Consider the following 23,630-nt stretch of genomic DNA (forward strand, 5'->3'; position numbering starts at 1 on the left):
GTTGGAAACTTCAGAGTTCTCTTCCCTCTGGGATGTTCCAGATTCCCCCACTATACCCAAGCCACTTCCATTAACCGAGAACACATCACCCAAGATCTAGGCTATGGAGGACTTTATTCATTAGACCCAGACAGCCATGAGTGCCTCCCACGAACTCCCCACTGCAGGGAGCCAGGGTCCTAGATGCCGGGCCAATGCATGTGCCGTGAGCTGGCCCAGGGGTCTGCTGGTCCCAAGAGCGCCTCTGTGTTCTTCAGACAGCTCCGGGTATGGTGGCCTCGCCAGGTGGCTTGAACTATCTTCGCTGCCATTTGCTGCTGCCTCATCTGCTGGCGGATCTTAAAGCCCCTCCAGGTGGACTGGATGGCTGTGGCCGCTTTGTCCTGGCGATGCGGCTGCCTGGGACTCAGGGCAGCCCGCTGGTAGGAGGAGGCCCAAGACACTGCCCCGGGGCCCTCAGCGCCCCGGCCCATGCCCTGCACCACGCGGGTGGGCTGTGTACGTCCACAGGTATGACAGGTGCGAGGGCTGGAACCCACTAGCATCACCACGCTGGGCGGGCTCCCGATCCTGGAGCTCAGGGAGTGGCAGACGCTGCAAGTGTGTGCCTGGCAGGACTGGAAGCAGCGATGGTCAGATACTGTCCTGGCTCTGCCATCCTGGAACCAGCTTTGGTCAGACATGACCCCGGCCCGGCTGCCCAGCTCCACCCACGTGACGGGGTGGAGCATCTGCCGGTGCCGGGCTTGGTCCCGGCGGGTGCTGTAGCCGCGCCAGGCAGACTGGATGGTCGTGGTGGCTCTGCAGAGGTGTGCCAGATTCCGCCGCACATGGTAGCCGCGCCAAGTAGCTTGGATGACCATGGCCCCCCGGTGCCACAGCCGCATCCTGCGACGCGCCAGGTAGCCACGGACGCCCGCCTGGATAGTGATCACTGCGAGGATGCGGATCTCCTCTGCAGCCTGCATGGACACCATCGGCTCCCCGGACCGCCTGAGATGCACCACCACCTTGTTGCGCCGGGTGTCCCAGGACGCAGCACCCCTGACTGGCTCCCACGCGCGGTTCCACGATTGGCCACCAACCACACCAGCGTCCGTGGGGCCCTGGAGTATAGTGGAATTCAGGGATGCCTTGTGACTAACGGCAGGATTCTGGGGGCTATAGGAGTCCTGCCGTCTCCACGGTGACTCCTGGTTAAAAAGGGGTAGCAGGGAACCACTTGGGGAAGACTCATAGCCTAGAGACACCCTCCGAACTCCCGGGGCCAGCGGAGGAATGACCGAGGGGTGTGTCATCTCCCCAGTGTGGATGACGGGCCTTACCTCTGCAGAGGGCCTGTGGGGGGGGTTTGCACCACCTCGGGCTGAGGCCTGGGATGGTTGTCTTTGCACATACTGGAAGGGCCTAACCCTGGCCACAGAACTTTCTAGCAGTTCTGGAACAATCCTACCATGCACGGATCTGTAGGAATTTTTAGGGCCCATGGAGTCCCAGCGGCTGCTCGGAGCCATGTTTCCAGACACGGTTTTCTGGAGTGGATTGGGGACAGCTTCTGTCTGGAAGGGACTGGACAATGCCCTTCTAGCCGAGGATGGATATAGTGGCACATGTGAGACCATGCTGGTGGTCCCTGACCTCTGAGGAAGACTAGGATTCCCCATCCTGCCCACAGACACTGAAAGCAATCTGAAAGCCTCAGTACTGCCACGGGCCAGCTGGGGTGATCCTGAGACTACATTAGAAGCCACTGTACCCTGAGAGTGATTTTGGGGTATGACATGAACGACAGACCCCTGTTGATAAACTGAGGGGGTCTTAGTGGCTAAACCCGGGGCCTGGAAAGGGACAGGGACCATGCCACTAGCATGGCTGGGAGCCACCTCCCTGAACAATGGTGTTTGGCCTTGGGGAAGAGACCCTTTCTCAGACAGAGACCTATGATCATGGCCCCCATCAGCTCCCAGAGGACTGGAGTACATCCACGGGGTTGCGCCAATGACCCTGGCTTTGCTGAATAGGTCATTGGATCCACTTGATCCTGACACTTGGGACACAGCCTCATCCAATTCTCCTAGCTTGGCTTGGTCCCCTGTGACCCCAGATGGCATTATCCTAGCATCTTGGCTCAATTGTAAGGCTCTTGATAGAACCGTGGGCACTCGGTGTAGACTCCTCACTGTGCCACTAGCTGCCGGGGCTGAGGAGTGACCTGGAGCCAGACTGGTGGTGTGGAGCATCTGCAAGGGGGCTATAGACCTCTCCCCAGCCAGGGCTTTGAGGTAAGGAGGGGCAGTGATGTCAATCACCATGGGCCCCTTGGAGCAGCTCTGAGCCACACTAGAGGCCCCCATCATTGGCACAGAACCAGGGGGGACAACTGGGCTCACCCGACTCACTACTGAACCTGGGAGCAAGTTTGGAGCAGCTAAGCTAGCGGAGGGTCTTACAGATAGACTCAGCTTCTTTCTGTCTGCCATCAGACTGGGAGCCACCCAACTGGACACAGAGCCTGCGGGAAGGCTCCGACCCATGCCTCGGATGGTGGAGCCTGGGGAAAGGCTGGAGGTTATGCCACCAGGCAGAGTGCCTGGGACTGCGCCCGTGCTCATCCTACTGGCTACAAAACCTCCTGCCGCACCACGACCAGCCCTGCTCTTCAGAGAGTCCTGCGGAATCACATCTCTCTGCTGGTAACTGGGTGGGACCATGGATGCCTCAGAAGGGTGCCAGCAGTCTATGTTTTTTGGAATAACCACACTGATCTGGGAGCTGCTGGGGCCCACGCTGTTCAGGGAAAGATTAGACTGAGTCACAGCCAGTCTGTTGGGCGCTGAAGCCAGAGAGGGGCTGGGGGCCATCCCTGTGGTTCCAGAGGGATGTGTCAAAGGGCCACCTGCCTCTAAGACCTGGGATGCAAGGGAAGCCATACCATTGGCCACCTGACATTGACTTTGGCCCATGCCAGTTGCTATGGTTCTCCAGGGGAGATTCCCAGCTAGGCCAGGAGACGTGGTCCCCTGAGACCCACCGAGGAACATAGCATCAGCCAAAGGCTCCTGGGGATGGCTTATAGCCACACCCCTGAACAGAGGCGTGATTCACTGGCCTACACAACAGGCCTCCTCATCAGCATGAGAGAGATTTGGTGTTGAAACACTAACCACAGAGGGTGGACACACATGCCTCCCACCAACCCTGGGTGGATGATGGAACCCAAGGGACACGTCGTTGAACTTGAAGTCTGGGGGGCTGGATACCATCTCACTAACCATCAGAGGTTCTTCACATAGTTTCACCCCAGTACCCAGGGATGGCTGGTTCGGACCCTGGTCCATATTTCCAGCCACAGAGGGATATGGTCCACCCAGGCTAACTGAAACAAACGCTGATGGGGCTACTGAGTCCACCCTTGAACACTGCAGATTTGAATCCAGCCTAGAGCCCCAGCATGGCTCATTGAGGCCATGACATGTACCACTGACCACAGATGGCTGGGATCGGCTTGGGGCCAACCTAGTGTCCGGGGGTGACTGAGCCAGGCTTAGGGCTTCCGTGTGGGCCACAGATGGTGGGAATAGGCTGAGGGCTATGGCTGGCTCGGCTAGGCTGGAGGCTAGGGTACAGGATGAATATGTCTTGCCTGGGCTGGAGGCCACAGATGGTTGGGCTTGCCTTGGGGATACTGCAGTGGTCTGAGATGGGTGGGCCAGGCTGGGGCCCGCCCCACTGGCCACATATGGGTGAGCTAGACTTGGAGACAACCCATGGGGTCCTGATGGGTGGGCTAGGCTTGGGGACACACCAATGGCTTGAGATGGCTGGGCTGGGCTTAAGGACACCACACAGGTCATAGGTTGGTGGGCTAGCCTTGAAGACATCCCTGTGGCTTGAGACGGCTGGGCTAGGCTTGGGGACACACCACAGGCCATAGGTTGATGGGCTGGTCTTAAGGGCATTGCAGTGGTGGCTTGAGATAGCTGGGCAAGGCTTGGGGACACCTCACTGGGCATAGATCGATTAACTTGGCTTGGGGACACCATACAGGTCATAGATGCATGAGCTCTGCTAGGGGACATCCTGCTGGTTATAGATGCGTGAGCTTGGCTTGGGGACACCCTGGAGGCCACTGGTGGGTAATCTTGTCTAGAGGACATCCCACTGGCTTGAGATGGCTGGGCTAGGCTTGAGGAAACCCTACTGGCCACAGATTGATGGGCTACACTTGGGGACACCCCAGTGGCCTGAGATGGCCAGGTCAAGCTTGGGGATTCCCCAGTGGCCTGAGGAGGCTGGGCCAGGTTTGGAGACTCCCGAATGGCCATAGATGGGTGAGCTAGGCTTGGGGACACTCCAATAGTGTGAAATGGCATGGCTAGGCTTGGGGACACTCCAATGGTCTGAGATGGCATGGCTAGGCTTGGGGACACTCCAATAGTCTGAGATGACATGGCTAGGCTTGGGGACACTCTGATGGTCAGAGATGGCTGGGTCAGGCTTGGAGACTCCCCAGTGGGCTGAGATGGGTAGGCTGGGCTTGGGGACATCTCAGTGGGCTGAGATGGGTAGGCTGGGCTTGGGGACTCCCCAGTGACCACAGATGGATCGCCTGGGCTTGGGGACACCTCAGTGGCCATAAATGGGTAGGCTGGGCTTGGGAACACCTCAGTGCGCTGCTATGACTGGGCCAGGCTTGGAGACTCCCCAGTGACCACAGATGGGTAGGCTGAGCTTGGGGACACCTCAGTGGGCTGAGATGGCTGGGCAAGGCTAGGGGACTCCCCAGTGGCCACGCATGGATAGTCTGGGCTTGGGGACACCTCAGTGGGCTGAAATGGGTAGCCGGGGCTTGGGGACACCTCAGTGGCCATAGATAGGTAGCCTGAGCTTGGGGACACCTCAGTGGGCTGAGATGAGTAGTCTGGGCTTGGGGACACTTCAGTGGCCACAGATAGGTAGCCTGAGCTTGGGGACACCTCAGTGGGCTGAGATGGGTAGCCTGGGCTTGGGGACACTTCAGTGGCCACAGATAGGTAGCCTGAGCTTGGGGATATCTCAGTGGGCTGATATGGGTAGGTTGGGCTTGGGGACACCTCAGTGGCCACAGATGGGTATCCTGGGCTTGGGGACATCTCAATGGCCATAGATAGGTAGCCTGGGTTTGGGGACACCTCACTGGGCTGATATGAGTAGGCTGCACTTGGGGACACCTCAGTGAGCTGATACGGGTGGGCTGGGCGTGGAGATACCTCAGTGGGCTGAAATGGCTGGGCCAGGGTTGGGTACTCCCTAATGGCCTGAGATGGGTAGGTTGGACTTGGGGACGCCTCAGTGGGCTGAAATGGCTGAGCCAGCATTGAGTACTCCCCAACAGACTGAGATGGGTAGTCTGGACTTGGAGACACCCCAAAGGCTTGAGATGGCTGGGCCAGGTTTGAGGTTACCCCAGGGGCTTGAGATGGCTGGGCTAGGCTTGAGGGCTCCCCACTGTCCATAGATGGCTGGGCTAGGTTTTGGGACCCCCAGTTAGCCATTGATAGGTGACCTTGGTCTGAGGCCACTGTAAAGGTCCTTGATGGGTGTCCTCGGCTTGGGGACCTCCTAGTCACCACAGATGGCTGTGCTGGTCTTGGTGTCACTCTATTAGGCACAGAGGAGTGTGGTAGCCTTGGGGTCACCCAATTACCCATAGATGGGCAGGTTAGCCTTGCGGATACCTTACTGGATGCTATATTGCTGGGATAGGCTTGGGGCCAGCCTACTGAACCCTGATGCCTGGCCTAGGTTTGGGGCTACCCTACTGGCCAGTGTAGCCTGGGACACAATTGGGGCCAAGCTCTCGGCCACAGATGGTGGCTTATATGCAGTGGAGACCACAGTACCTAAAGACAGAGTCCTCCTCAGCTCTGTCTTGACGGTTGCCTGGGACACCTCAATCAGATTCACAGAGCTCTTGCCTAAGGAGAACTTGTGGATCTCAGCCTCTGAGCCCCAGTGAACACACAAGGTCAAGCAGTTAGACACTGAGCTGTGTTGGAAACTGGGCACTTTCTCCGAGGCTGGAGTGGGCCGGGAGGGGAAGTGTAGGGTCATGTACCTATAGCCGGTTTCAGTCTCTTGCGTATCCTTAAACCTCTGGAGTGTCCTCATGGACTCCGGAGGAAAAACGGACTTCACCGCAAGGTCCCCTTCTAAATTGCTTTCCCGTGACTCACCTATCTTGTTGACGGCAGGCAGGCTGGCCACAGACATAGTGGAAAGGCTGAGGGAACCAGAACTTTGCAGAGAGCTTTCGGAATTGTTCTCCTGACTGTAGGTCACAAAGCCCTGGGAGAAGCTCCTGGCCAGGTCACTGTCTCGATCCTGTGGCAAACCACCTACTGGCTCACCGAGGATGGATGGCTGGTGGTCTGTTGCTAGCTTCTCGGGGCAGAGCAGGGCAGACACAGAACCCTGTGTTCGATTCCTCCGCTGTCCACAGACAGATGTCTTGGGACAAACTTGAGCCAATGCACTGCCGGGGGAAGCTTGAAACAGACCATGAGTCTTGGATGCCTGAGTTTTGGTCACCATGGTGACCTGCAAGGGACTTGGGGCCCCCTTGTCTATCACCTCCCTAGTACCCGGGGGGGCCTGTTTGCGATTTGGGGGCTGATACCTCCTCCCCAGGCTCTCCTTGGAAGCCCTGGATGCCTGCTGCTGGCCTCTGGCCACTGAGGGTTGGTAGAGACCAGGATGTACCCCTGAGGACTGACACCAAGGCAGGCCCCCACAGGCGGGGTAAGGCTGGTGAACATGGGCAGCCCTCCCACCACCCACGCTGCAAGGAAGCCTACCCGAGGCCACCCTGCCCTCCCTGGTCGATAGATGAGAAGCCACCCTGCTGACCACATGTGGCCTGTGGCAGCTCGGGGCTGTGCCATAGGTCACGGAGGGCTGGTTCATGCTTGGGCCCACGCAGTTGGCAACGAGAAGCTGCCACAGACTCGGGGGTGGCTGCACGTGGGACGGCTTGAGCAAACTGGGGCCCTCCCCACTCCCCTCGGGGTTAAAATCTGATGCCAATGTGCCAGGCTCCAGGGTCGGGCGTGCTTTTTCCTTTTGGAACTTGGGGCTCAAATCCAGGTTTGAGGAGAAGTCCCTGCTGGACTCCATCTCCCGGGACAGCATGGGATACAGGCCAGTGATCAGGGGGCCCTGGTGAATGCTGGTGATGACGCTACCCATCACGGAGGCTCCCACAGTGACCACAGATAAGCAGGGTGACCCCCACAAGATGACCCCATCCCCCGTCTCCTCCAAGGGCCCGGCAGGTTGGCCCATGGTGAAACAACCCCAGATCCCAACCTGGGAATCCATGACCTTGCTGGTCTGTGGTCTCACGGGGCCCAGGGAGGGCCCCCATGCGGCCGATGGACTCCTCCTGCAGGCCACCTCCACCAGGGTCGGCGTCTTAGTCACCCCGCTTCCTGTTGATTTCGAGGCGGCCTTGGGGAGGATGGTTCCAGTCCTCAGGGCCACCCGACACCAAGACTGGCTCAGGAGAGCACCCAGCTCACCCTGACACAGGGCCTGGCTCAGAGCCGCCCACTCCTCCTCCGTCAAAGCCTTGCTAAGCACCTCGGCCAATTTACCATGCATGACCTTGGTGAGTTCCGCCCGCAGCTCGCCCCGGGACAGGGCTCGGGACAGGGTCAGGCGCAGCTCACTCCAGGACAGCGCCTTCACCAGCACCATGCTCAGCATGCTCTGGGGCAGGGCTTTGGTGACAGTGGCACCCAGGACCTCCTTGGACAGGGCCTGGTTCAGAGCTGCCCAGACTTCTCCCTGGGAGAGGGCTTTGGCCAACAGAGTGCAGAGATCCTCCTGGGATGCCAGCACACCAGCTACTTCAACACACAAGGAGGCCAGCAGGGAGCCTACCGTGTCCTCCTGGCAGGGAACCGCCTGGCCGGGCATTGATGGCTGGGCACGTGTGGCTCCGTTGTCTCCCCAGGACTCAACATTGCACGTGGAATGTCCGGTGGGTGCCATCAGCGGCACCAGCATACCCTGGACCTCACAGGCTGCCGGGCATGGTCCCCCCCGAGTGGTCTTCCCCGGCACGTGTCTGTGGGGCTGTGGCTGGGTCTGTCTGTCCTCTGGCTTGGCCCAGGGTGGGGCGCTGAGACCACTGAGGCGCTGGCAGGTGTGGTTGGACACCTTGGACCCTGTTAGGAGCACCTGGGAGTGGGTGTTGCTGCTGAGATCAGCAGCCTGGTGCACTGGGATGAGGCACGTGGTTATGTCTGTGATCGGCTGCCCCCCGGACTGCGTCTTGCTCAGACAGGTGTCCAGATGGGCCAGGGATGGGGTCTTGGTCAGCTCAGTGGGCAGATGTCCCTGAGATGAGGCCTTGGTCAGCGGGGCGGCCAGTGGTCTCTGGGACAGGCAGGGTGGATGTCTCTGGGATGAGGCATTGGTCAGTGGGGCAGCCGGCTGTCCCCGGGGCAGGGTGACAGCCATGTCTACAGGCATATACACGGGAGGTGGCTTGTCCCCTTCCTCAGCAACTTTTGTCCAGGATGGAGCCCCAGCCATTTCCACTGCCACACTGGTCTTAAATGCCATGTCTGTTTTCACCTGTTTCTGGGGGCCAGTCTTGATTTTCTTGGCTTCCAAACGAAGCTTAGCTGCAGCCCTGGGGACCCCAGTTCCCGGATGTGGTTGAGCCAGATACCTGATCTTCCCCTCAGCCAAACAGAAGGGGGATGAGGCTTTCACCGCCCCTGCAGCCTGCTTCACATTCACGGTGGCCTTGGCCTTGGGTGGGTTCTCATGGATGGAGCCTGGGGTGTTGGGAGTTCCGGCTGCTACCGCCGCGTGGGGTGGAGCCTTGACATTTGCCATTGTTGGAGAGGCCAGACACAGAGTCTTGAGGATGGTGGCCACCGAGCGTAACTGGGTTGGGGTCTTGGTTATCATGGCTACCAGGCGAGTCTGGGGTGAGGGCTTGGTCACCCCAACTGGGCTCATCTGGGATGAAGTATTGGACATTGTGGCTGACAGACATGTTTGCAATGGGTTTTTGGCTGGGGTCGTGACCAGGTGCGTCTGGGGTGGGGTCTTTGCCATCGCAGGCCCTGGGCATACCTGGTGCAGGCTCTTCACGATGGAGGCCAGAAGGGAAACCTGAGGTTGGTTGTTTGCCGTGATGGTCGCAGGGCATGTCTGCCGTTGGGTGCCAGTTCTGGAGGCCGTGGGGTGTACCTGGATCTTGGTCATTGTGGGCATGGGGCATGTGTGAGGTGCAGTTTTGGTCACTGTGGGCCCCGGATACATCTGGGCTGGGGTCTTGATTATTGTTACTTTGGGAACTGGGCTAGTCTTGGGTGGGGTGGTGGTCGTCGTGGACGCTGGATATGTCTGCGGCAGGGTCACGGAGACCACTGGATATGTCTGGAGTAGAGTCTTGGTGATCATGGGCCCTGGACATATCTGGAAGGGGGCTTTGGGGGTCTCTGCTTTCACAGGGCCCTGGGTTTGGGCTCTGGATGGTCTCGTAACTGCCTGGTCATACCTTCTGGACAATGGTGTCTCCGGAGCCCCGGCTTTGTTGGTCCGGGCAGTTACACGTTTGGTCTTCACTGAGTCACCCTCTATGTGGACGAGACAGGTGCTTCTGATGGTTCTGGTCAGCAGGCATGGCTGGCATTTTGTGTCCAGACTCACTGGGCAGGGAAATCTGATGGTGACCATCTGGTGTGGCAGGAAGGCCACCCCCCGGACTCCGGCAGCATGAGGAGCCTGCACACAGGGCTCTGGGGTACCCTGAGCTGCTGGGGGCTGCAGGAGGGGGGACGACTGGGGTCTGCAGAGGACCAGATTGTCACAGGAAGGGAACTGGGTCTCCTTGTTCACCATGACGGGCAGGGACAGAAGGCGGTTCTCTTCCGGATGCTGGAAGCGCACCTGCTGCGAGGCGTGATAAGATATGTCCCCCTCCTCCGCCCTCGTTTTCTTTACCAACGACTTGCTGGAGTGAAGGATGTGTCTCTTGTTGAAGCGCCGCCAGGCCTCCTGGATGGCCTTGGCCGCCATCATCTGGGAAATCAGCTTCTGCCGGAGCCAATAGCCCCTCCAGTTGGCTTGGATGAGCGTGGCTGCACGGGCGTGCATCATGTCCATCTCGTCTACCAGGATGTTCTTGAAGGCCTGGCTCTCGACCACAGCCCGGAGGCGTGGGACGCGGCGGGACGCCGTCTTGGCTTCGGCAGGCTGTTGCGGGAGATGCTCCTTGGACTTGAGGCCCTCGTGCTGGGGCTGTGGAGGCGCTTTCTCCATTTTGTCTGGGAGACTGGGGTGGGCGGGGGCTGGAGGATGCACTGCCCACGGGGTGACAACTGGCTCGTGAACTGTAGCTAGGCGGCCGGCTGCATTGCCTTGATTACCGGACAGGTCAGCTCTGCCTGTGGGGGCGGCAGCGGGTGGTCAGGGTGTAGCAGGTCCTGCAAACAAGAGGTCTCCTGGCTGGGGTGGACACTGGCCCCCAGGCCCAGATCTTCTTGTTCCTGGCACCTTGCGATCTTCCGCCTCCCTTTTTCCATCCCTCCCTCTCCCAAGTGGCCTTTGCTATCCTTATATCCACCTCTCATCACCGTACGGCCACTTCATCTTGGCACACAGTGTATGACACCTGAATGCCCGACCACTTACCTGCTTTTCTTTTTTCTTTTTTTTTTTTTTTGAGACAGAGTTTCGCTCTTGTTGCCCAGGCTGGAGTGCAATGCTGTGATCTTGGCTCACCACAACCTCCGCCTCCTGGGTTCAAGCGATTCTCCTGCCTCAGCCTCCCGAGTAGCTGGGATTACAGGTGCACGCCACCATGCCTGGCTACTTTTCTGTATTTTTAGTAGAGACGGGGTTTCACCATGTTGGCCAGGCTGGTCTCGAACTCCCGACCTCAGGTGATCCACCTGCCTCAGCCTCCCAAAGTGCTGGGATTACAGGTGTGAGCCACCGTGCCCGGCCTGCTTTTCAGACTTTATCTTGGATGTACCCCGGGTTTAGCACCGATCACAATGTTTTGGAAATTTCCTGTTTGCCTCTGTGTGTGTGTGTGTGTGTGTGTGTGTGTTTGAAAAAGAGAGAGAGAGAGAAGTGTGGTGGGGGAGATTATTTGCCTCTCCCCATTGATTGTGAATCCTAGAAGACAGAGTCATTTCTATGTCCCCATCTCAATCATAGAGCTTGGTTCCAAGCTGTGAATGGGTAGGTATTGGGTGGGAGGGCATCTTGACTGTTAAATGGTGAGTGGATTGGAAGTTGGATGGACAGATAGATACAGAACTAGATACTGAATGGATGAATCAGTCGATGAGTGAATGGTAGATGGGTTGGAAAGACAGATGAAGGTTTGGATGAATAGGTAAATAAAGTTGATGAATAAAGTGTTAAAGGCAAATTGGCCAGGCGCGGTGGCTCACGTCTGTCATTCCAGCACTTTGGGAGGCCAAGGTGGGCAGATTGCTTGGGGTCAGGAGTTCGACGCCAGCCGGGCCAACATGGTGAAACCCGTCTCTACTAAAAATACAGAAAAGTAGGCTGGGCACAGTGGCTCACGCCTGTAATCCCAGCACTTTGGGAGGCCGAGGTGAGCGGATCACAAGGTCAGGAGTTTGAGACTAGCATGGCTAACGTGGTGAAACCCCATCTCTACTGAAAATACAAAAATTAGCTCGGCATGGTGGCACGTGCCTGTAATCCCAGCTACTCAGGAGGCTGAGGCAGGAGAATTGTTTGAAGCCGGTAGGCAGAGGTTGCAGTAAGCCGAGATCATACCACCTCACTCCAGCCTGGATGACAGAGCAAGACTCTGTCTCAAAAAAACAAACAAACAAAAAAAAAGAGCCAGGTATGGTGGCAGGAGCCTGTAGTCCCAGCTAGTCGGGAGGCTGAGGCAGGAGCATTGCTTGAACCCGGGAGGAGGAGGTTGCAGTGAGCCAAGATCACGCCATCACACTCCAGCCTGGGCAACAAAAGTGAAACTCTGTGTCAAATAAAAGGAAAGAAGGAAGGAAGCAAGGGAGGGAGGGAGGGAGGGAGGGAAATTAAAGAGAGCTGGAAAGACTGGTGAAGAGATAACCCAACAGGAGGTAGACTGATGGGTGGGTGGGTGGGTGGGCGGATTAGGGGATGGATAGGTAAATGGCATATGGAAGGGTGGAAAGAAGGAAGAAAAAGTGGTGACTGTGGCTTTCAGAAGTGACTAGGATGTAGAGAGAGCTGGGACACTGTCAAGCCACCCTGATGCATAGCCTGGAGCACAGCACACTTGTTTGGCAGAGCCCCTCTCTTCAGGTTGGACTAGCCAGACCCCTTGCCCATAGACCATCTTCTTACCTTGAAGGGTCATAGATTTGGAGGAGTAGCAGAAGAAGGTGCAATCTCAGAAGCCAGCCTGCAAGAGGAGGCAGCCTTCAGCCTTTCATCCATGCAATATGCAGCAACACTGCCCTGGGCTGGCTCAAGACCAACACAAAAACAAATGTTAAAAGCAAAAATGCTAAATTCTAAAATTTCTAAATTCTAAAAATGCTAAATTCTAAAACAAAAAAAAAATGTGCAAAGATGAGGAAATTTATTCCAGTGTTATTTTGTAGCTAGAAATCAAACAAAACAACTGGAAATAACCAAAACAGTGATTAGTAGAGGTTCTGCTACAAATGAATACAGAAGTATGTTCAAAGATGTTTAACACTGTATTGTTTAGCAGAGGAAAAACTGGAAGAAACCAAAATTATCAATGGAGACAGGCTTAAATTAATCATACAAGGGCATGATATCCAGGCATCAGAAATGGCGTCCAGGCTGAGCACAGTGGTTCTTGCCTGCAATCCCAGCACTTTGGGAGGCCAAGATGGGAGGATCACTTGAGGACAGGAGTTTGAGACCAGCCTGGGAAACTAAGCAAGAACTGTCTCTTAAAAAAAAAAAAAAAATTGGCCAGGCATGGCTCATGCCTGTAATTCCAGCACTCTGGGAGGCCGAGGAGGGTGGATCACCTGAGGTCAGGAGTTCGAGACCAGCTTGGCCAACATGGTAAAACCCCGTCTCTACTAAAAATACAAGAAACTAGCCAGGCATAGTGGTTGACGCCTGTAATTCCAGCTACTCAGGAGGCTGAGGCAGGAGAATATCTTGAACCCGGGAGGCAGAGATTTCAGTGAGCCGAGATCGTGCCATTGTACTCCATCTGGGGCAACAAGAGCAAAACTCTGTCTCAAAAAAAAAAAAAATAGGCCGGGCACAGTGGCTCACGTCTGTAACCCCAGCAATTTGGAAGGCCAAGGTGGGTGGGTCACTTGAGGCCAGGAGTTCCAGACCAGCCTGGGCAACATGGTAAAACCCGTCTCTACTAAAAATATAAAAATTAGCCAGGCATGGTGACATGTACCTGTAGTCCCAGCTACTCGGGAGGCTGAGACAGGAGGATCATTTGAGGCCAGGAGGTTGAGACTGCAGTAAGCTACGATGGCACCACTGCACTCGAGCCTGAGCAACAGAATGAGACCCTATCTCTTTTTTGTTTTTAAAACAGAGTCCCACCCTTTTGCCCAGGCTGGAGTGCAGTGTCACAATCTCGGCTCACTGCAACCTCTGCTTCCCAGGTTCAAGCGATTCTTGTGCCTCAGTCTCCCAAGTAGCTGGGATGACAAGTGTAAGCCACGGTGCCTGGCTGAGACCCTGTCTCAAAAAAAAAAAAAAAAAAAAAGATTGTGATTAAAGAGTAAGTATAAGATAAAAGGTAGCCTGGGAGGCCAGGCATGGTGGCTCACACCTGTCATCCCAGCACTTTGGGAGGCCAAGGCAGGTGGATCACAAGGTCAGGAGTTCGAGAACAGCCTGGCCAACATGGTGAAACCCCGTCTCTACTAAAAATACAAAAATTAGCCAGGCACAGTGGCATGCACCTGTAATCCCAGCTACTTCGGAGGCTGAAGCAGGAGAATCACTTGAACCCGAGAGATGGAGATTGCAGTGAGCCGAGATCATGCAACTGCACTCCAGCCTGGGCGACAGAGTGAGACTCTGTCTCAAAAAAAACAAAACAAAACAAAAACCAGGCGCAGTGGCTCACGCCTGTAATCCCAGTACTTTGGGAGGCCGAGGTGGGTGGATCACGTGAGGTCAGGAGTTCAAGACCAGCCTGGCCAACATGGTGAAACTCTGTCTCTACTAAAAATACAAAAATTAGCCAGGTATGATGGCAGGTGCCTGTAATCCCAGCTACTTAGGAGGCTGAGGCGGGAGAATCTCTTGAACCCGGTAGGCGAAGATTGCAGTGAGCTAAGATCATACCATTGCACACCAGCCTGGGTGACTGAGCGAAACTCAGTCTCCAAAAAAAAAGATAAAAGGAAACTCTGTGTGGTACTTTAGGGCTGAGGGAGTATCCCCAAAAAAGGGGCAAATTTGGAGAGCATTCAGACTTCCTTGGAGAAAGTATGGTCCCGTCTAACAAGTTAACGGAGATAATTGCTGGATCGGCCAAGCCAGAGCTGGTCTGGAGTTGCAAAACAAGCAAAAGGCCCACCCTCCAGGGTGCAGATGTGGGAACAGGTTATCAACAGTTGGTGCTCTGGATGTGCACTGGAAACCTAAGTGTTGTTGGGGCAGGAGGCCTTCAATGTGTATGGGCCACCGTGGGGGCTCTGTTCTTTTATTATCATTTATTTATTTATGATTTTTGAGACAGAGTCTCACTCTGTCACCCAGGCTGGAGTGCAGTGGCACCATCTTGGCTCACTGCAACCTCCGCCTCCCGGGTTCAAGTGATTCTCCTGCCTCAGCCTCCCAAGTAGCTGGGATTACAGGCACTTGCCACCACACTTGGCTAACTTTTGTATTTTTAGTAGAGATGGGGTTTCGCCATGTTGGCCAGACTGGTCTCGAACCCCTGACCTCAAGTGATCCGCCCGCCTCGGCCTCCCAAAGTGCTGGGATTACAGGCATGATTCACCATGCCCGGCCTAATTATTATTATTTTTTTTTTTGAGACGGAGTTTCACTCTTGTTGCCCAGGCTGGAGTGCAATGGCACCATCTTGGCTCACTGCAACCTCTGCCTCCAGGTTCAAGCGATTCTCCTGCCTCAGCCTCCCAAATAGCTAGGATTACAGGCATGCGCCACCACACCTGACTAATTTCGTATTTTTAGTAGAAACGGGGTTTCTCCATGTTGGTCAGGCTGGTCTTGAACTCCTGATCACAGGTGATATGCCCGCCTCGGCTTCCCAAAGTGCTGGGGTTACAGGCGTGAGCCACCTCGCCCGGCCTAATTTTTGAATTTTTAGTAGAGATGGGGTTTGACCATATGGGTCAGGCTGGTCTCGAACTCCTGAGGCAGGAAAATCACTTGAACCCGGGAGACAGCAGCTTTGGGAGCTGAATGGGCCCATTCCAGGGGCTGAGGTTTCATCAACCAAACAGTGCAGCTCTTTAGAGGAACTCAACCAGAAGGGGTGAGAAACGGGATTGTGGGGGATGAGAAGAAGGAACAGGGGCCCCCTGGACACAGAAGCCAAGCGACTGGCTCGGTAATTTTGAGTAAACCCCTCTGAGCCTCAATTTCCCTATCTGTCACAAGACATAAGATCACCATCCTCAGGTTGCCAAAGAGACACAACAGGCTCAGCTGGGCGCAGTGGCTCCTGCCTGTAATCCAAGCACTTTGGGGGACCAAGGTGGGAGGATCGCTGCAGCCCAAGAGTTTGAAAACAGCCTGGGCAACATATCTCTACTTATTTAAAAAAATAATAATAAAGAGACATAACAGGCTCTCCAGGATGTCCCCATCACAGGTGAACAAATCCACCATCAAGGCTTTAGAGGTCCCTAGAGCCCCTGCTCTGAGGGGCCAAGGAGCTGACCCAGCATTTGCAGTCACCCAGAAGGCCCAGAAGGGCTCTAAAGGCACTGGGGGCCAGAGGAGAACGACAGGATCCCCCACAAACCCTCGCAAACAAGTCCTCCACCAGCCCCACTCACCCGCCCCCAAAGCCACCAGCCCCACTCACCTGCCCCTGAAGCTAAACCCAGCAGTCTGAATGGCCAGTCTTGGAGCCCTGGTGCCGCAGCAGCTTTGTGACTCAAAACCAAGTTCTGGCCAATCCCTGGCAGCTCTTAGGGGGCGGGGATTCTAGAAGGCACAGCCAGAGGTTGGGGAACAGGATGCAGGGCAGGGCCAAAGGTCATGGTGGTTGCTACCTACACCGGCTCATCCTGAGTACAAAGGGTTCTCAGCACAGAGGGAACCCCAAATCTCCCCCTCCATGTACCTAGAGGCAGTTTCAGTCTTTCATCCCACGGGCATTTTCTGAGCACCTACTATATGCTGGAATTTGCCCCATGTCTGGTGATACAAACAACTCAAAGAATTTGGGGCTGTAAAATGGCTAGATGGGAAGGGACCAAAAAGGGGGTGCAACGGGCCAGTCAGGGTTCTCACTGATGTCTTGGGTGTGGCTCTGAGACTGCGGGCTCCTTGGGGTGGGGCCGGACTTGATCTCTTGGGATCCCCACTGGGCCCGGCAAAAGTGGGTACTGACCCTGAGCCGCAGCGCTATAAGGGGAAGTCAGGCCGCTGTCCTGGATCACCTCCTGGGGCTGGGCTGGGGCCCAGCATGAGTCACCGCTGGCTGGGCCAAGGCTGACACGCACCTTGGACTCAGTGCAGCTGGCTCCAGCCAAAGCCAGCCTGGCCCAGAAGCCTCCGCCTGGCTTCCTTGGGGAGCCGCTGGGGGTTGCCAGGACAAGAACCAGCAGGGGTGCCTGACCTCCCTCTGCAGAGATCACCCCCTCCAAAACCTTCCCTATACTGTGGGTGTGACTTTGGACAAAATCAGGGACATGGCAGATGGCAGTTGGATGGGGTTTAAATCCTTTGTCTGTTTTTTGAGATTGAGTCTCGCTCTGTTGCCCAGGCTGGAGTGCAGTGCTACGATCTCAGCTCACTGCAACCTCCACCTCCCCGGGTTCAAGCGATTCTTGTGCCTCAGCCTCCTGAGTAGCTGGGACTACAGGTGCATGCTATGACGCCCAGCTGATTTATGTAGTTTTAGTAGAGATAGGATTTCACCATGTTGGCCAGGCTGGTCTCAAACTCCTTACCTCAAGTGACCCGCCTGCTGCAGCCTCCCAAAGTGCTGGGATTACAGGCATGAGCCACTGCGCCCAGCTCATCCTTTGGATGTTTCATCAGAACAGGTCCCTTCTGTGCTGTCAACAAGCTAAACACAAACTGGGAGTTCTCAGGGCAATTGGAGACCGTAGGAGCCCAGTAAGGTGCTGGCCTAGCCTGAGGGTTACTAGGGACAGGCTTCCGAGGACTGTGCAGCTGAGGCTGGGAGGTGGCACTCAGCTGCATGACTGGGGGAAGAGTAGCTGGCACAGAACTACAGCTGCAGCCGTGCAAAGACCCTGAGGCCAGGAAGGCAGGATATTGGGAATTTGGGTGGAGAGGCTCCTGAAAGGAGACACTGGCCAGCCCAGGGACTGGTGCAGTCAGGACTTTTTCCAAAAAGTTTTCAAGTAAGGAGTCAGATCTGTGATTTAGAAAAAGCCCTTCACATCACAGCTCATGCCTGCTTGACTCCCCCATCAGACTGGAGGGCTGTCCTCCAGGGAGTATGCATCAACTAGGTGTCAATAAATGCTGGGGATGCTGGGCGCGATGGCTCATGCCTATAATCCCAGCACTTTGGGAGGCCAAGGCGGGCAGATCGCTTGAGCCCAGGAGTTTGAGACCAGCCTGACCAATATGGCAAAACCCCGTCTCTACTAATAATACAAAAATTAGTCAGGCATGATGGCAAATGCCTGTAATCCCAACTACTTTGGTGGCTGAGGCAGGAGAGTCGCTTGAACCCAGGAGGGGGAGGCTACAGTGAGCCAAGATTGCACCACTGCACTCCAGCCTGAATGAGAGTGAGACCCTGACTCAAAAAAAAAAAAAAAGATAGAGGCCGAGTACAGTGGCTCAATACCTGTAGTCCCAGCATTTTGTGAGACCGAGGTTGGAGGATCACTTGAGCACAGGAGTTCAAAATCAGCCTGGGCAACATAGATCCCATCTCTACAAAAAAATTATTTAAAAATTAGTAGGGCGGCTGGGCGCGGTGGCTCACGCCTGTAATCCCAGCACTTTGGGAGGCCAAGGCTGGCGGATCATGAGGTCAGGTGATCGAGATCAACCTGGCTAACACGGTGAAAGCCCATCTCTACTAAAAACACAAAAAAATTAGCCAGGCATGGTGGCAGGCGCCTGTAGTCCCAGCTACTCAGGAGGCTGAGGCAGGAGAATGGCGTGAACCTGGGAGGCGGAGCTTGCAATGAGCCGAGATGGCGCCACTGCACTCCAGCCTGGGCGACAGAGCGAGACTCCGTCTCAAAGAAAAAATAAAAATAAAAATTAGTAGGGCATGGTGGTGTGCACCTGTGGTCCCAGCTACTTGGGAGGCTGAGGTGAGGCAGGAGAATCAGCTGAGCCTAGGAGGTCAAGGCTGCAGTGAGCTGTGGTCTTGCCACTGCACTACTGGCCAAGGCAAGAGCGAGACCTCATCTTGTAAAGAAAAAAAAAAAAAACTTGTGGGGCCCAGTGGCTCACGCCTGTAATCCCAGCACTTTGGGAAGCCAAGGTGGGTGGATCACCTGAGCTCAGGAGTTCGAGACCAGCCTGGGCAACATGGTGAAACCCTGTCTCTACTAAAAATACAAAAAAAAATTTAGCCAGGCAGGGTGGCTCACGCCTGTAATCCCAGCACTTTGGGAAGCCGAGGCGGGCAGATCACGAGGTCAGGAGATCGAGACCATCCTGGCTAACACAGTGAAACCCCGTCTCTACTAAAAATACAAAAAAATTAGCCGGGCGTAGTGGCGGGCGCCTGTAGTCCCAGCTACTCAGGAGGCTGAGGCAGGAGAATGGCGTGAACCAGGGAGGCAGAGCTTGCAGTGAGCTGAGATCGCGCCACTGCACTCCAGCCTGGGAGACAGAACGAGACTCCGTCTCAAAAAAAAAAAATTTAGCTGGGCATGGTGGCAGACACCTGTAATCCCAGCTAATCAAGAGGCTGAGGCAAGAGAATCGATTGAAACTGGGAGGTGGAGGTTGCGGTAAGCCAAGGTCAGGCCATTGCACTCCAGCCTGGGCGACAGAGGAAGACTCAGTCTCAAAAAAAAAAAAAGAAAAAGTATGTCCTCCACCTCTCTGCAGGGCTCCTCAGAGTCCTTTTGCCTTAGACCACTTGGGGGCAGGCAAGCAAGAGACCTGGGTTTGAATCGCTGCTCTGCCATTTAACAGGGGTGTTGGCCGGGCGCGGTGGCTCACGCCTGTAATCCCAGCACTTCGGGAGGCCGAGGCGGGCGGATCATGAGGTCAGGCGACCAAGACCATCCTGGCTAACACGGTGAAACCCCATCTCTACTAAAAGTACAAAAAATTAGCCAGGCGTGGTGGTGTGCGCCTGTATTCCCAGCTACTCAGGAGGCTGAGGCAGGAGAATGGCACGAACCCGGGAGGCGGAAGTTGCAGTGAGCCGAGATGGCACCACTGCACTCCAGCCTGGGCGACAGAGCGAGACTCCGTCTCAAAAAAAAAAAAAAAAAACAGGGGTGTTGGGCAAGTCTCAAAACCTCCCTTCCCCTTCTCTACTAATTGGGGGCCACAGTAGGTACCATCATTGAGTGCAGTCACTGTTGTCCGTCCCCTGAGCACCTCCCAGTTCTGACTTGTGACCTGAGAGATGTTACGCTGGATGCAAACACACGCATCTCACAGCGCAGGATGTAGAGGCCATCGGGGGAGGAGGACTCGCCTGAGATCTCACAAATGCCAACTGGAACCTAAGCTGGGACCCGGTCTCCCAACCAGTGACACCCTGCCCGAGATGTGGTTCTTGGTCTCTTGTGTGTCGAGACACCCCTGCTCTCCCACCTCCGCCTCGGTTCCCTTCAGCAGGTTCCTTCAGGCCCTGCTGAAACGTCTGCATGACCTCCCACAAGGCAACGTGACAGCTAAAAACCAAACCCTGGCCGGACGTGGGGGCTCACGCCTGTAATCCCAGCACTTTGGGAGGCCGAGGCGGGTGGACCACTTGAGGTCAGGAGTTCCAGACCAGCTTGACCAACATGGTGAAACCCTGTCTCTACTAAAAATACAAAAAAGTAGCCGAGCATGGTGGGCACCTGTAATCCGAGCTACTTGGAGGCTGAGGCAGGAGAATCACTTGAGCCCTGGAGGCAGAGGTTGCAGTGAGCCTAGATGGCGCCACTGCACTCCAGTCTGGGTGACAGAGCGAGACTCGTCTCAAACAAATGAACCCCAACATAGCTGTTGGTGGCAAGGCCTTTCTCCATGACCAAGGGACGGTGGCCATTCTCTCCAAGTTTCTTCATCTGTAAAATGGGTACAATTCAGTGGCCCTCCCTAACACGGCTGGCTAGGTACACATGGCCACCAGCCCTACTTGCTGTGTGACCTCGGCCACTAATGTTCACGTCCCTCAGGGTCCCCAATGAGTTGGAAGCCCAAAGCGCAGGGTCTTAACAGCAAAGGGCAGAGCATGCAGGAGAAGCAGGAAGCCTCGGGTCAAGGCTCTGAAAGTGGGGGAGTCCAAGGTCAGACTATCTCTGCACAGTCTCCTTAAAAGGCTGTGTGATGTCAAGCCAGTTGCTCAACCTCTCTGAACCTTAGGTTTCCTCAAAGTAGGGAGTAGGATGTTGGGAGGAGGAGGAGAAGCGAACTTCAGGGAGATACTTGGAAAATCCCAGTCCTGGAGGCAGACCTCTTGGGTTAGATCACACCTGTGCCACCTTCCTCCTGGTACTGGGTCCATCAGCTTGTCCTGGGCCTCAGCATCCCCCGATCCACCAAAAGAGAAAAGCTTACACTGTAAGCCAAGCACTGCTCTGTAAGCATAAACTCTCTTAATCGTCACAACTTTACGGGGCAAGTTTTTCGACTGTTCTCCCCATTTTATACGGACAGGCAAACCAAGGCCCAAAAGGTTAAAAAGTTTACTAAGTTTCTGTCTCTTCCTTCCTGCCTTGGGCTGGGGCTGTACCCTTTCCACCTCGAAATCTCTCCTTCCCAAAAGGCAAGGGGGCATTAGCTAGTTCCAAACGCAGATCAAAGACCCCAAGACCCCTCCCCAACCTGGACATCAGCCGGCCCCGTGCCCAGGCGCGTCTAGGGGGCGCTCGCTGCGTGCCAGATGTGCGGGTCGCTCTCGGACACCCGCTCTCTGCTCCCTCCCAACGAGGGGAGGAGCTAGGGACAGAGGGAGGAGAGAAAGGCGGGGGTGTAAGGGGGAAGCGAACCAGGCCCCGCCCAGCCCGGCAGGCCCCGGCGGGGGAAGAAGGAGGCGGAGAGCCGAGCTGGCGTAACGAGACTTTACTGAAAACAGAAAACCGGGCGAACCAAGGATTACAAACAGGAATGTGGACTCGTAGCAAAACAAAACAAAACAGAACAAAAAGGGAGGGGGGACCGGCCGAAAGAACCGAAGGGGGGAGCGAGATCGAGGAAAGGGGCGGAGAATTTTTTCTTCTTCTTCCCATTTCTTTAAAAAACCAACACAAGAAAACACACACACACACAACCAACGTTTGTTCCCGAGTAGAAACATAAATAGGGCAGAATCGAACACTCTGTTCTTCTCTCTTCCAAAGAAAAAAAAAAAAAGTAAAAGTAAAGGAAAGGCAGGGTTTGAGGCTGCGCCCCCTCGGAGCCCCCTTCCGCGGCGCGGTGTACAAAGGGGCAGCCGAGACGCGCGGGTTTGTGCAACACGGGGCGGCCGCGCGGGGGACAGAGGCAGCGCGAGGGCGGGGGGTCATGCGCTCGCCCCCCCGGGAGCAGGGGGTCCAGCTTGTCGAGTCCGGGGCGCCCCTTCCGAGTCCTGGGCACCCTCGGGGGGGAATCCCGGGGGGCGGCGCCCTCTCTGAGTTCCTGGGCACACTCGGGGAGGGGGGTCCCCAGGGCCGCACCCTCTCCAAGTCCGGGGCGCCCACGACAATCCCCCGCGAGCCCGCCCCTTGGGGAGGGTGGCCGCGCATGCGCCCCGCGCGCGGACTCAGTACGCGGGCACCTGGTGCTGGGGCAGCAGCTGGCAGCCGCTGTTGACGTGGCTGAGGACTTTCTGCTTGAGCTGCGCCACCTGCTCGCGCAGCAGGCTCGCCGTGGACGCCAGCTCCGTGTTCTGACTCTTGAGGGTCTTCACTTTCTCTTCCAGGCGCGAGATGCGCTCCAGCTTGCGCTTGCGGCACTTGGAGGCGGCGATGCGGTTGCGCAGCCGCTTGCGCTCCGCCTTGATGCGCTCCTGCGTGTCCATGTCGATGGGCGACAGCGGCGGGCTCTCGCCGAAGCTCGGCACGTCGGGCACCGTCTGTGGCTCGTCCTTGAGCGCAGCCAGGCGCGGCGGCCCCAACGCGCCTGGGGGTGGCGGCGGCGGGAAGGGCACAGGTTCGGCAGCGAAGGCGACCGTCGCGGCGCCCCCCGCGCCCCCGGCGCCGCCCGCGTAGCTGCTCAGGTTCGCGTAGACAGGCGCTTCGGGCGCGGCCGCCGCCGGGGCCAGCTCGCCGGGGGGCGCGGAGCCCGTGGCCGTGCCCGAGGGCCCCCCGGCGGCGGCGGCGGCGGCGGCGGCCGCGCCCGCGCCGAGCTGGTTCTGCTTGTGTAAATCCTCCAGGGCCTTGACGAAGCCCTCGGCGAACTCCTGCTCCTCGCTGGCCGCCACCTTGGGGTAGAGGAACTGTGAGCTCGTCGGCGTGGTGGTGACCAGCCCGTTGGACTGGATGATGAGGCGCTCGAGCTCGGGGGAGGCCAGCTTCAGCAGCCCCAGGTCGGGAGAGGCAAGCAGGCCGTCGGGGGGTGCCGCGCTGGGGGCGCCGTCGGCGCGCAGGGGGGTAGGAGGCGGCGCGGCCGCAGGCTTGAGCGCTGCCGCCACCTGCTCACTCAGGCTCAGCGTCAGCGCGTCCTTCTTCATCATGCTGCCGGCCGCGGCCGTCGGGGGCGCCCCGGGGAACAAGCGGCCCGGGGACGCGAAGCTGCCGCCGCTGCCACTGGCGCCGCCGCCCAGGCCGCTCAGCGCCTCATCGCCGTAGAAGGGTGTTTCCATCCTCCGCCTCCCCCGCCGCGCCGGCCCGGGGGGGAGTGGCCGCGGCCTCCCGGGGGGCCCGCGCCCCCCCGTCCGCTCGGCCCTGCGCCCGCCCCGGCCGCGGCCGCTGCGCCCGGCCCTCCACTGGCGGCGGCTCCTGCGCCGCGCCACTTGTGCGCCCTCTTATAGCCTCGGCTCGGCGCGATGAGCTCACCGCCCCCGTTCGCCATTGGGTGCGGGTGACGTCGCTCATTTGCATTGAGGGGCGGGGCCAAGCCGCCGACGCCCGCCCGGCCGCCGTTGCCCCGGCGACGCGCGGTAAACGGCACAACAGCGCGCTGCCTTGTGGGTTGACGTCATGGGGGCGGCCGCGCGCCCGGGCCGGGTCACCCCGCCCCGGGACCGCTGTGTACGACCGATCTTCCCGGCGCCGCCTCCGCCAAGGCACGTCCCGGGTGGCGTGATGGGCCCGGGCCACCAGGCGCCCGCCCGCCCCGAGGCC

The 23,630-nt window shown here is 57.1% G+C and overlaps 3 protein-coding genes across 5 annotated transcripts; all 3 read right to left on the bottom strand.

Annotated features, from left to right (window-relative positions):
* Positions 1 to 97: 97 nt before the first annotated feature.
* Positions 98 to 19,638, bottom strand: IQCN (IQ motif containing N). 3 transcript variants are annotated; one of them, XM_019015842.4, is made up of 4 exons: positions 16,058 to 19,638; positions 12,382 to 12,500; positions 7,924 to 10,448; positions 98 to 1,106 (listed from the first exon to the last, which is right to left on the bottom strand). In XM_019015842.4, exons 2-4 carry the CDS (start codon positions 12,392 to 12,394, stop codon positions 180 to 182), a joined length of 3,465 nt encoding a protein of 1,154 aa, XP_018871387.2. In that variant the 5' UTR covers positions 12,395 to 12,500; positions 16,058 to 19,638; the 3' UTR covers positions 98 to 179. The 3 variants fall into 3 exon arrangements, with proteins under 3 accessions (XP_018871387.2, XP_004060341.2, XP_055228134.1); XM_004060293.5 differs by having other exon boundaries at positions 7,363 to 10,448; XM_055372159.2 differs by having other exon boundaries at positions 7,924 to 10,487.
* On the bottom strand, positions 4,677 to 5,690 carry LOC101126759 (uncharacterized). Its single transcript, XM_055372163.1, has one exon. It carries the CDS (start codon positions 5,688 to 5,690, stop codon positions 4,677 to 4,679), a length of 1,014 nt encoding a protein of 337 aa, XP_055228138.1.
* A 1,776-nt stretch (positions 19,639 to 21,414) lies between the features above and the next one.
* JUND (JunD proto-oncogene, AP-1 transcription factor subunit) lies at positions 21,415 to 23,299 on the bottom strand. The gene has a single exon (XM_019014588.4). The coding sequence runs from the start codon at positions 23,147 to 23,149 to the stop codon at positions 22,109 to 22,111; it is 1,041 nt and encodes a 346-aa protein (XP_018870133.2). The 5' UTR covers positions 23,150 to 23,299; the 3' UTR covers positions 21,415 to 22,108.
* Between the last annotated feature and the right edge of the window lie 331 nt (positions 23,300 to 23,630).

Source organism: Gorilla gorilla, chromosome 20 (genome assembly GCF_029281585.2).
Source record: "Gorilla gorilla gorilla isolate KB3781 chromosome 20, NHGRI_mGorGor1-v2.1_pri, whole genome shotgun sequence".
Classification (NCBI taxonomy): Eukaryota; Metazoa; Chordata; class Mammalia; order Primates; family Hominidae; genus Gorilla; species Gorilla gorilla.